This window comes from Triplophysa rosa, linkage group LG15 (assembly GCF_024868665.1).
Source record: "Triplophysa rosa linkage group LG15, Trosa_1v2, whole genome shotgun sequence".
Taxonomy (NCBI): domain Eukaryota; kingdom Metazoa; phylum Chordata; class Actinopteri; order Cypriniformes; family Nemacheilidae; genus Triplophysa; species Triplophysa rosa.
In genome coordinates this window covers 24,358,121-24,371,216 of record NC_079904.1, presented here as the reverse complement: position 1 = coordinate 24,371,216, position 13,096 = coordinate 24,358,121, and the positions used below count along the sequence as shown (strand labels likewise).

The 13,096-nt window shown below is 42.7% G+C and overlaps 1 protein-coding gene across 1 annotated transcript in view; it reads left to right on the top strand.

Annotated features, from left to right (window-relative positions):
- lama2 (laminin, alpha 2) overlaps positions 1-13,096 on the top strand; it is a 134,712-nt gene that overhangs the window by 115,061 nt on the left and 6,555 nt on the right. Inside the window, 20 exon segments of the mRNA XM_057352085.1 lie at positions 803-1,013; positions 1,106-1,222; positions 1,299-1,459; positions 1,728-1,866; positions 2,459-2,561; positions 2,657-2,773; positions 2,910-3,092; positions 3,620-3,774; positions 3,852-3,995; positions 4,553-4,686; positions 5,181-5,340; positions 5,858-5,982; positions 6,501-6,663; positions 6,878-7,022; positions 7,112-7,250; positions 7,435-7,555; positions 7,836-8,039; positions 10,371-10,519; positions 10,701-10,877; positions 12,128-12,290. Of these exon segments, the coding sequence (XP_057208068.1) occupies positions 803-1,013; positions 1,106-1,222; positions 1,299-1,459; positions 1,728-1,866; positions 2,459-2,561; positions 2,657-2,773; positions 2,910-3,092; positions 3,620-3,774; positions 3,852-3,995; positions 4,553-4,686; positions 5,181-5,340; positions 5,858-5,982; positions 6,501-6,663; positions 6,878-7,022; positions 7,112-7,250; positions 7,435-7,555; positions 7,836-8,039; positions 10,371-10,519; positions 10,701-10,877; positions 12,128-12,290 (3,010 nt within the window).

Sequence of the window (13,096 nt, the reverse complement as noted above, 5' to 3'; positions counted from 1 at the left end):
ATGCTTCCTGCTGCTGACCAACTTTATGGAGATGCAGATTTCATTTTCCAACAGGACTTGGCACCTGCACACAGTGCCAAAGCTACCAGTACCTGGTTTAAGGACCATGGTATCCCTGTTCTTAATTGGCCAGCAAACTCGCCTGACCTTAACCCCATAGAAAATCTATGGGGTATTGTGAAGAGGAAGATGCGATATGCCAGACCCAACAATGCAGAAGAGCTGAAGGCCACTATCAGAGCAACCTGGGCTCTCATAACACCTGAGCAGTGCCACAGACTGATCGACTCCATGCCACGCCGCATTGCTGCAGTAATTCAGGCAAAAGGAGCCCCAACTAAGTATTGAGTGCTGTACATGCTCATACTTTTCATGTTCATACTTTTCAGTTGGCCAAGATTTCTAAAAATCCTTTCTTTGTATTGGTCTTAAGTAATATTCAAATTTTCTGAGATACTGAATTTGGGATTTTCATTAGTTGTCAGTTATAATCATCAAATTAAAAGAAATAAACATTTGAAATATATCAGTCTGTGTGTAATGAATGAATATAATATACAAGTTTCACTTTTTGAATGGAATTAGTGAAATAAATCAACTTTTTGATGATATTCTAATTATATGACCAGCACCTGTATATATGAAATATATAGTTGCTAAAAATGCAAATCAGAAGCTTTTTTACTCGTTGTGAGAGACCTGGCACACTTGCCTACACTAAAACTATTCAGAAAAGTGTTCAGTGTGTGCTGCTGTGAGATGTGTTCAGTCTCTCTCTCTCTCTCTCTCTGTCTGTCTGTAGGGCCGCAGAGGCTCTTTTGGCTAAAGTGAAGCGTTTGTTTGGAGATCCACACCAAACCACAGAGGACCTGAAGAAGGAGGTCAGCAGTAAGATGAGCGATCACAGACACAAACTGGATGAAGCTCAAGACCTTCTGAAGGAAGCTCACAGTAGAACCAGAGAAGCTGAAAATCTGTCTGTTAACAACCAGAAAAACCTGGACAGCCTGCAGGTACACACACACACATACACACACAAACACACACAGTATAGAAACTCGTGTCGGTGAGCTCCGTGTCAATGATGTGTCATGTGTTGGAGCAGGGAAAGGAGGCGGCAGTCGCCAAGAAGAAAAAAGAAACCGAAGGAACTCTGGAGGATGGGGAGAAGATGCTGGATGAAGCAAACGCTCTCTCAGACAGCATCAACCGCGGCAGAGAGGTCTGTTTACACCACACACACACAACACAAATATTGGGAATGATATGTTATGAGAACAATGTTGTGAAATGTGCAGGAGCTGGAGGAGATGGCCGGAGAGTTGGGTGTCCTGCATGATAAACTGGACTTTAAGGTGGAGCGGTTGAGTCGAGGTCTGGACGACACCGTCCCTGATGTTCTGATTAGAGCGGAGGAACACGCCGCACAACTCAATGACTCTGCCGCACTGCTCGATAGGTGTGCGCGCGTGTGTGTGTGTGTGAGTGCGTTTGTGTGTGCGTGTGCACAAGTGTGTTGTGTGTGTGTGTGTGTGTGTGTGTGCGTGTGTGCACGTGCGTGTGTGCATGTGTGAGTGTGTGTGCGTGTGTGTGCACATGCGTGCGTGTGCACAAGTGTGTTGTGTGTGTGTGTGCGCGTGTGTGTGTGTGCACGTGCGTGTGTGCACGTGCGTGTGCAAGAGTGTGTGTGTATGTACTGACCTGAATCATGTGTTTGCTTTCTGTAGTATTCTAGCTGATGCAAAGAATCTGTCCTTCAATGCAACCGCTGCCTTCAACGCCTACACCAACATCAAGAACTACATCGATGAGGCTGAGAAAGTGGCCAAAGAGGCCAAGAAGACCAGCAATGAAGCTTTACAGCTGGTGAGACACGCACACGTGTTTACTAAACAGAGCAAAATAGCGCAAGAGTGCAATTTCAGAAATGCACAGATGGGAAATTTCTGCAGGTGATTTACTAACAAGGCACATATAAAAAACAACGAGTGCAATATCTCATTTCCATAATGACCAATGCAGTTTACCAAGAGTAGCGCAAGATAGCGCGGGCTTTAAGACGTGCGTTTTTAAATAAAGCCGCAAATACCAGCACAATGACGAGCGCAAACCTCAGTAAATCACGTTGTGTGATTCCTTAAAACCTCTCCTCCCGTAACGTTTGTGTCTGAAGAGGAAACTTCTACAAAGGCAAAAGCAATACGGTCAGTCACAACAACAGCGGTGTCCATGCCCTTTCAGCGCTAATTTTCACTGTGTCTTCAGTAAACACAGACAGGAGTATTGTACACCAAAGAGGTCTTTTTGACTAAAGTCTTGTTGACTCGGGGCAGTCAGGTGTCCAGTGTAATGATTGTGATCTTCTGTCTGTTCAGTATCATGTCTCTCTCTCGGGGCGAGTCAGGTGTCCAGTGAGAGAGACAGGTGTGTTATAATGATTGTGATCTTCTGTCTTCAGGCATCAGGACCCAGAGGATCTCTGAAAGATCAGGCCAAAGCTTCTGTCCAGAAGAGTTATCGTCTGTGGAATGAAGCCAAAGGTCTCCAGAATGATGTGAAAGGTTAAAATAACACCAGAAAGATCTCTGACTTGCCGCTTCACTAAAAAATCCATCCAGACGCTGGAGGCCTTTCTGATGTTTTCTTTGTTTGATAGAAAATGGAGATAATGTTGCAGCACTTCAGTTCAGACTGAAATAAGCCGACAGAAAGAAGAAAGATTTACAGAGACAACTGAACGACACCACGGAGAAGCTCAACACCATCCCAGACGGTGTGTGTGATACCCACACATCTTTATTTCATGGGTGACGTGTTCACATATGACGTGTCCAAGTATTTGACATCCTCTGCTAAAGGCACATTTGTATGATGTTTGAAGTGTATTTTGTTTTTGTGGGTAATTTCAGATCTGGCAGTGAAGATCCAGGCCACTAAAGCGAAGGCGAAGGAAGCGAACGACACGGCGTTAGACGTCCTGAACCGTCTGAAGGACATGAACCTCAATCTGATGGGCTTCAAGAAAAACTTCAGTAAACTGGAGGATGATGTCAAGAAAGTCAACAACCTCATCAAAGATCCTGAGAGAAACAGTACGATCAGCAACAGTCTTTCACTTCTTCATTCAAATGTTCCCGTTATAACAATTCTTTCATATTTTCCTCCCTGTTTCATTTTGAACATCAACAGCAATAAGTATGTATCCATGACTTTCTTCTTTCATCTGTGACTGGAATATTCCCGCAGGCTTCAGCATGATGCTTTTATTCTGAGCGAGCGCGCCGTGGTTTCTCTGGTCTTTCTTGAAGCTCAACAGGATTAAACGCCGTCTTTGAAAGCTTCACTAAGCTTGTTATCTTAATGAGCGCTTTAGCTAATTACCAATGAAAACTGTCATTTTGGTCTTTTGAAATAACACCTTCATGTCTGTCGCTTCCTCCGCTGCCAACCGCAGATATATAACACACACGTCACTTTCTTCTCAGCTTTTTACTCCATCTGCCGTTTGTCTTTTGTGTTTCTTGATTTTCATTAAACAAGCTTTCATTCTGCCTTTCTGGTGGTTAGAAAGCGTGTTTCATTTCTTCATAATTGCATGTGTTGACCTTTGTGTTTTTAGTTCACGCAGCCGGTTCCAAAGTGAAAGATCTGGAGAACGAGGCCGACAGGTTGTTGGAGAAAATCAAGCCGATTCAGGAGCTTCAGGATACCCTGAAGAAAAACATCTCGCAGATCAAAGACCTCATCAACCAGGCCCGCAAACAGGCCAACTCTGTGAGTCCAACACAGCAAACACAGCAAACACTTCTCTGCTTTCTCTCTCCGAATCTCTTTCATTCTTTCAATCGTAGATTAAAGTGTCGGTGTCGTCCAGTGGAGACTGTGTCCGTACGTATCGTCCAGAGATCAAGAAAGGCCGATACAACACCATTATTCTTCACGTCAAGACCCTCGCTGCTGATAACCTGCTGTTCTACCTCGGCTCGGCCAAATACGTGAGTGGGCCAGACTCTCTCTCTCTCTCCATCTGTCTGTATCTCTTAAAGGAACAGTTCACTTTCAAAATGAAAATTCTGTCATCATTTACTGTACAGCCCTGTTGTCTTTTTCAACCTGTGGGATTTTCTTTCTTCTGCAGAACACAAAAGAAGATCTTTTGAAGAATGTGGGTAACCAAAAACCCTCGGCCCCCATTGACTTCTATTGTGTGGACACAAAACCGATGCGAGGGTTTCTGTTACCCACATTTTTCAGAATATCTTTTTATTTGTGTTCTGCAGAACTTTTCAACTTCATTTTGAAGTTGAACCCTTTCATGACGCTCTCTTACTTCACATTCTCTTAAACATGTTCATGTGAGGGAGTTACAGCACTTTAATTACCCAGAATTCACCTGATACTGATTTTGTTCCATAGTTTTTAATAAACAGCTGTTGCCTTTGGCTAAGAGAAAGATAGAAATCATGATGAATTTCATGACCTGTCAGTATTGTTAGTGGCCATGCTGATCCGTGTGTGTGTGTGTGTGTGTGTGTGCGTGCGATATGTGCAGGTGGACTTCCTGGCGATGGAGATGAGGAAGGGGAAGGTGAATTTTCTCTGGGATGTTGGATCTGGGGTGGGTCTTGTTGAATATCCTCATCTCATCATCAATGATGGAAACTGGCATCGAATCGAAGCCTCACGGTAACTCAACCTCCACACACACACACACACACACACATGAGATATGTGATTGATTGCTGAATACTGACGCCTTCAGTTCAACAGCACGACAGTGAGGGTGATATTGCTTTCATATAGTCTCATTTCTGACAGAGTTTGGTCAGGTAGTTTGTAGAGTTTGTTTATATTTTGTAGGGCTGTCAAACCATTGATGGCATCCAGAATAAAACTTTGTGTTTACGTAATCTAAGTCTGTGTACTGAGCATATTCATTTTGTGTTTATACACATACATATATTTAAGAAAAATGTTCAATATAAAAATGAATAAACATTTATATATCATTTGAATTATTGGTCAATATAAATAAATATTTCCTAAATATGTATACATGTATGTGTATATAAATACAGACAAATATTATGTAAACACAACCTTTATTTCTGGATGCGATTAATCGTGATATTTTGATGAAGCTCAAGTGTGTAGTATTAATGTCCTGTACTGTGTTTCAGTCTGGGTCTGAACGGCACGATCTCAGTTCACGCTCTGGAGGCTTCGAGGACGGGCATGACGGCCGTGCACACGAGCTCCAGATCTCCTGAGAGTTACACTGTACTGGATGTGGATCAGAACGCTTATCTGTTTGTTGGAGGAATGCTGGACTCTGTGAAGGTTTGACACTCCAGGAAATACATTATAAACTTGTTTGTGTAAGAAACATTATGACTTGTTTTTACAGAGCAGAGCAAGATGTTTCTTTACCCATTGTTTACTAAAGAAAACTAAATCTAATAAATTCAATTCTGTGAAATATATCCTCTGTAAACAAATCTCAATATCTTAGGGACATTTGGGCTTCTCGATGAAATTTGTCTTGTTTTAAGAATGTTATTTTTTAATAGAAAACAAGACAGAACATGTTTATTGAAGCTCAGATTTTTCAGTGTAATGTGATTAAACTGAAAGAGCTTCAGGCTCTCAGATGTGTGTAGTGAACTTAAATCACTGTACACACATGCACACACCTGATAATCACCAGTTAATCATTTCTTTGATTACTATGAACATATATTGATACTTTAGCTGTGGATAATATAGCTGTGGTTTATGGTTGCCAAGCGACCTGCTGCACTAATATAGAAATGATGTCACAAGTGTGTGATGATGATGATGATGATGATGATTGCAGAAGGCAGATGCTGTGAAGAGCACCACATTCTCAGGCTGTATGGGAGAAACATCTCTGGACGGGAAACCCATCGGTCTGTGGAACTACAGAGAGAGAGATGGAGATTGTGCTGGTTGTGTGGTCAGGTGAGGACAGACACACACTCTTAATCCAAACATCCATCAAACACCTCATAATGTCACAACAATTTCACTAGCTGATGGTGTTCGATAAGAGACGATGACATAATTGTTGTACATCATGAGGAGGAATAAAGTCATTCTCTTATCTTTTAACATCTGTTTATGCGTGCGTGCGTGTGTGTGTACTTGTACATCTATATTTGTGAGGACCGGTTTGAGTTGTAGACCAGCGGTGTGAGGATAAGGAGAGTAAAGTGAGGACATTTTGTCCGGTCCTCACTTCCAGAGACCCCTTTAAAGGGCTGTTTGAGGGTGAAGACTTGGTTTTAGGCTTTAGGTTATAATCAGGATTAGGGTCAGGGTTAGGGTCAGGCATGTAGTTCTGATGGTTAGGGTGACGGGGTAGAGATTGCATTGCGTCAATGTATGTCCTCATAAAGATAGCTGCGCAAACGTGTGTGTGTGTGTGTGTGTGTGTGTGTGTGTGTGTGTGTGTGTGACACGTGTGTGTGTGCGTGTAGTCCACAGCCTGCAGACACTGAAGGTACGGTTCAGTTTGATGGTGAGGGATACGCAGCTGTCAGTCGTCCCACCAGATGGAATCCCAACATTTCCACAGTGATGTTCAAGTTCCGCACCTTCTCCACAGACGCTGTCATCATGTACTTTGCCACCAAGGATATGGTATAAACACACATAGAAGCAATAAGCTTTAATTCAAACTTTTTGTTTCACTTCAGATGTGTGATTTCTGTGAAGGAGTTTTCTTAAAGCTTGTGCTTCGGACCAGATTTTCCATCCGTGTTTTTCTAAAACACGCTTCATGCTTGTTTTAGTGGCGTGTATCATATATCATCTGAAGATGCAGATGTTTGACTGTGTTTGTCTCTGTGAGCAGAAAGACTTCATGAGCGTGCAAGTGAATGACGGGCGGGTGAAAGTGAGCTATGATCTGGGTTCAGGCACCGGCTCTGTCACCAGCGACAGACGTCATAATGATGGAAAGTGGAAATCCGTCACCATGTCCCGCGTGAAGAAAGAAGGTACACACACACACACACAAATAACACTAAACATCTGTTAACACGCATTCAGTCGGCTCTTCTGTGATCACAGCGTCTCTTTCCCTTAGCAACCATCACCATAGTGAACATTGAGACAAATGAAGACGAGCGCTTGGTGATGGAGTCTCCAGGTGGCGCTACAGGACTCAACCTGAGGGAGGATGAGAGGATGTATTTTGGAGGTTTACCCAAAGCTGGAAAGTACAGGTGTGGATGTTTAAAGTCAGTAAATCATGAACTGAAGTCTAGTGACTATTAAAGAAGTGATGAACCCTTCAGTGCGTCCCATGACAACGAGTCAGAAAAGCAGCAGTGCTTCAGAACGAGATGTGTTTGTGTCTCTCAGATGAACAGAGATGTTACTCTATTATCTGCTGATGTGCCTCTTCAGGTCAGAGGTGCTTCAGAAGGGATTCTCCGGCTGTATGAAAGACATAGAAGTTTCCAGAATTCCATACAATCTTCTGAGCAGCCCGGATTACACAGGACTGACGAAAGGATGCTCGATTGAGGTGAGACTCTCTCTTCTATGAGGTAAACAAAAGCTGACGTGATCTCGTCTCGGTCTTTTTGAAAGCAACGAAGAAGAGATGAGAAGGATAGAATGAGACCTGCTGATATCATCCATAATCATTTAGAGCTGAGACGCCGCTTAGACTAAAAACAATCAAAGAAATACAATGGCCAATATGAAGACTCCAGTAAAACATGTACACCGTTGTTACTCTGCAAACTCTTTGTGTGGTCTTCACCACTTGTGTTTGGTATATTGTATTCATCTCTCTCTTTCAGAATCTTCACACTGTGAGCTTCCCCCGGCCCGGCTACATGGAGCTAAAGCCCATGACGTTTGATGTGGGCTCAGAAATCACTCTGTCCTTCAGCACAAAGAAAGACAACGGCACTATTCTGTTCGGAAGAGGAGGCGTGACGTCCATGACCCAGATACTGACCCCTGTCCACATCCCCCGAAGGTCCCGCAGACAGACGGGAGAGGTGTGCACATTACACACACACCGTCATTTAACACACTAAACACATTGACATCCTTTAACATTCTGTTCTACAAAATACAAACACACACACACAACGATCCTGTCACCAGACTCCTCCTATATGTGAGCACAATCTCAATGACTAGCTTTTATATAAAACAAATGCAGATGGGAAGTTGTCAGTGGGAAGTGTAGCATAGCTAGAATTTTGACCGTCAGCACAAAATCTGTTTCTAAACCTTCATACATTCAACTCCCAGGGAAATGAAAACCTTTTTTAGTACAGTGTACGTGAATGGACTGTGGGCAGTTCTGTGTTTTTCAGTTCATACAGTGTGCAGACTGTTGTTGAAATAAGATTGATAAGTAAGTGATGCAACACTTGCATCTGTGAATGTTCTCTGGGCTAGTGTTCATTTGGCAGAAAATGACATCATAATGCATTGCACACAGATGCAGTTAATGCACCGCACATATATCCAGTATCGCACCACACACAGATTCAGTTAATGCACCGCACACCACTGCAGTCAATGCACCAATCTCAGATGCAGTTAATGCACCACACACACATCCAGTATTGCACCACACACAGATGCAGGTAAACCATTACACACTGCAGCATTTCATGCACCGCACACCGCTGCAGTCAATGCATCCTCAAGTCATTCGACAAGCCTAGGACATCCGTTCATCTTCACAAAGCAAATTAAGATAGTGTTGATGAGGTTCGGGAGCTTTCTGACTCATGCCCATAGACAGCAACGCAACTCCCTGTCAAAGCGTCTATAGGCGGGAGTCAGAAATCTCACGAACCTTATCAAAGAATTTATGGCAGAGTTCCAGGCTTTAATGCTCTATGCACAGCTGCAGTTAATGCGCCACACACAAATGGAGTGAATGGGCACTGCACAGCCGCATTTAATGCACAACACACACATGCAGTTAACGCACAGCCACATTTAATGCACCACCCACAAATGCGGTTAATGCACCATGCACAGCCGCATTTAATGCACAACACACAAATACAGCTAATGCGCCCTGCACCGTCGCATTTAATGCACCGCACACAAATGCGGTTAATGCACCCTTCACAGCCGCATTTAATGCTCAACACACAAAATGCAGTTAATGCAACACTGCTGCAGTTAATGTACCACACACATATGCATTTAATGCATCACACATAACGTCAGTTAATGCACCGTACACAGATGCATTTAATACCTATTGATGCCACACACATGATGTCTGGGTTGCCACATATAATATAATATACAGCCACGGGCATACAATCTGTGCAGTATGGTTCAGTGTGTAGTGAGGTGATTATGGGTAAATGTTAGAAGTCCAGGGAGCTGTGGCCTTCAGTACAAGATCATAGTGAATCCACGAGGTTACACGGGTCTTATAGCTCATAAAAGAGATTTATTACACAGGTGAGATTGTAATTGCTTCTGCCCTTCTGCAAACAAAAGTTGATCTTTTTTGTTACTGGCTAGACTACAGGCCAGCGGCACAATGATCATTTTAATTAAAATATGACTTTCTACATCTTTGTCAGTAATGTCTTCTTCATATTTCTCTTCGGCTCAGCTCAGGGGCAGCACATCAATTATGTGGTGGGACTGTAGTAAGCAGGCGCCGCGGTAACCTCCCCATGATACTCCGTTTGTAAAAATAGATTTACAATCCGCCTTTTTGATGGATCACGTCCAATTTGCGATAACCCTCCCGGGAGAGGGTCCTGGACCGCCACCTTTTAAAAATCATTATCGCTCGTAAATTAAGTGGGTGTCATTTTGCGGGAGTGTGGCTTCGTGAGGCCAAGGGTTCGCTGTGCCGCTCCTCATTCATTTCTTCAATTTACGGCGTGGTCAGGGTCACCTGAGCTGCGTGCGCGCTGCCTGAACGACGCTGTCGGCTCGGAGATAAAAGTCTGCTCCTGCATCTCTCTCTTCAATTCCAGTGTGGAGTGAAGAGAGGGCAAGTGTGATCTCAGAGCCGTCGGCGTGATTACTGCTCTCGGCCCGCTCCCTGTGAATATATTACTGGGCTGCCATTCTGAATATATGCACATTGACATTTCTGTTATCAAAGGTTCTTGTTTGTTGAAAACAAGCTTTTGACATTTTCTGAAGATATGAGGCTTTTCTCCATGTTGTTGTGGGTGACGTTGCTGTGCTTATTGTTGCTTTTAAGACAAAATGCTAAACGCTCTCTCGTTTTAAAGTCACTCTGGAGAGAAAAGTCCATGTAAACGTCACACAAGAACATGGAGATCTCCTCAGGTCCCTTCAAACCTTCATTCACTCTGTCTGTCTGTCAGCCCTACCTGTCTGTGCATCTGAATAAAGGAGCTCTGGAGGTGCTGGTCTTCACGGGCATGAAGAATCCTCGCAGAGTCATCAGAAAACCAGACCGAGGAATACTGCATGATGGAAGAGAGCATTCACTGCGCATCCAGAGACACAGAGCGTAAATCCAGCTCTCTCTCTCTCTCTCTCTCTCTCTCTCTCTCTCTCTCTCTCTCTCTCTCTCTCTCTCTCTCTCTCTCTCTGTCTCTGTCTCTGTCTCTGTCTCTCTGTCTCTGTCTCTGTCTCTCTCTCTCTCTCTCTCTCTTTTTTTTTAGTCTGACAGAAGACATGTGTTTGTGTAGGTCTTTCTCTGTCCAAGTGGATGAAGAGCCTGTGATGCAGCAGACGTTGCTCAATGATGATCCAGTCAACATTCATCGTCTGTTCATCGGTGGAGTTCCATCTGATGTGGGATCAGCTCTACAGAGGTCCAACGTGCCATTTGAGGGATGCATCTGGAACCTTCTGATCAACACTGTGTACGTCAACTCTATGAAATCCTCCATTCACCTTTATCCTGACAAATACACTCTTCAAGAAAAAAAGTGCCAGAGAAAGACCATTTTTGGTTTTTCTGAAGTGTAAAAAGAAATTTAGATTATAAAAATGAAGAAAGAAATGGTTCTTATAAGAAGTTTTTAGTAAATGGTTTGTTTGGGAACCAAAAATTGGTCTTCTATGGCATCACTGTGAAGAACCGTTTCTAACGCCTTTATTTAAAGTCCCAGTGAAATTTAAAATGACAGTATCTATTTTATCATGAAATATTGCAGCGTTTATTGTAAACAGTTTATCAATGTGGGTCATTCTCTTTTTAAAATTCGTTTGCCCTCATAATCTTCAGTTAATCTTCCTGTAGTGATTATCCATCTTAAATGAGGTATGTTAGACGGCTTGGGTGGAGCATCTGTTAACTCCTCCCCTTCAACTGTCAGTCAGCTGCCAGTTGAATTTCAAAATACAATGGTTGTTTTTATACATCCAATCAAATCGCAGAGAAAGACGAAAGCCACGTACGGAAGTAAAAACGATCGCAACTTGCAGTTCACGGGGACTTTAAGTGTGTATTGATCCAAGATTTGATCATTTCTTACAATCTAAGATTCTCATGTAATGTTCTTTGGAGTTCCCGTTGTCATGTTTTCTTCACCTGAATTGAGCAAGTTTTCATAAATATTTCATGTTAGACATTTGTATTTTATGTTAAAATATTTTTACCAGCTGTAATGGTGGATATAGCAGACGGTGTATGATTTCAATGACATGTCTGACGTACATTAGTGAGAATTCATCAGCAGTTCGTAATAAAGCTGACAACTGACACTGAGCCGTTTTACTCATGTTTTGACACTTGACAAGTTTTCAAATGAAACATTGTTTTAAAACTAATGACATTTTGAGGGAAAATGGAAATATTTCGTATTTTGTGTGTGTGTGTTGTTGTGTTTCTGAGAGTAATGTTAACACGCAGTGTTCTCTGTTATACAGATCAGCTCATGGCCAAGGAATCAGCAGCTCTTAAAATCTATTCGAGGTCACCTTTAACATGACCAGATAAATGTATAAACCGCTGTAGGTTTGAGGTTTAGAGAGAGAGAAAACACTCTTTTGCCATTAATAATCACAGTTATTCTTTCTCTAATGAGGAATATGAATCTCTGTCAGTGACATGAAGCGGAATGTTCTTCCTCATCATCCTCTGGTCATGTCTCGTTTCTGTCTACTGCAGCCCTGTGGATTTCTCCCAGCCCATCGCCTTTGAGAACGCAGAGATTGGTCAGTGTCCTGACTCGGCTCCACCCCCTCCCCCACCTGAGGAGGAAGAAGAAGAGGATGAGGAGGAAGAGACTCCGCCCACAGCAGCAGTGAAGCCTCCGCCTGCACCTTCCACGGTACGTCCTGACAGACTCAATCTCACCCTGGAGCTAAACATGGTTTACCGTGCACTGAAACTTTGTAGATTTTGTAAGATTGTGAGACACATTTCAGTGCAGTGATGCTCAGGTTTTGTGTGATTCACACTGTACATCATTCGAATTACGGCCAGCGCTGGAAGAAACTGAGTTGGGGGAAAGTCGTCCAGGGTCAAAGAAAATGTCCAATAAGAACATCAATTGATTAGTATTTATTAGTATTAGTGTTTTTTAGTTCTCTCTCATGGTTTACTTCTGAAGAACATCTGATGACAGGGTATCTGCAGGTTTCTGAGAGTTAGATGTAAGACTTTTTAATACCGTGCAGCATGAAATTTAAGACCAATTTCATAGCAACAAGTTTGCACTTCTCCACGGCTAAAGCTCCAACGTTTCTCCATGTGGTAATGTCCAGTCCACTCACCCAACGAACCCCCGCGAACGTGTTATGTGTTAGTTGGTTCCGCCTATTTTGTTCTGCGTGACAAATAGACACACATGAATTTAAAACGAAAATGAAATCTTCTTTACGGTGTCGGTTCGACTGCATTTCTAAGACCTTGGAAACGTGGATTTAAGACGTTTTAGTGCTAATTAAGGCCTTATTTTGACATTATGGAATTTAAGAATTTTAAAGACATTTTAAGGATGCGCGGACACCCTCGATGAGCTTCAATGGAAACAAATGAGGAGTTTATCTTACACTTAACATACAGTAATGTGACGATTGCTTATTGAATATTTATTCTTTCTCCTTTTACATTTGTTTTATTCAAAACTCAAAT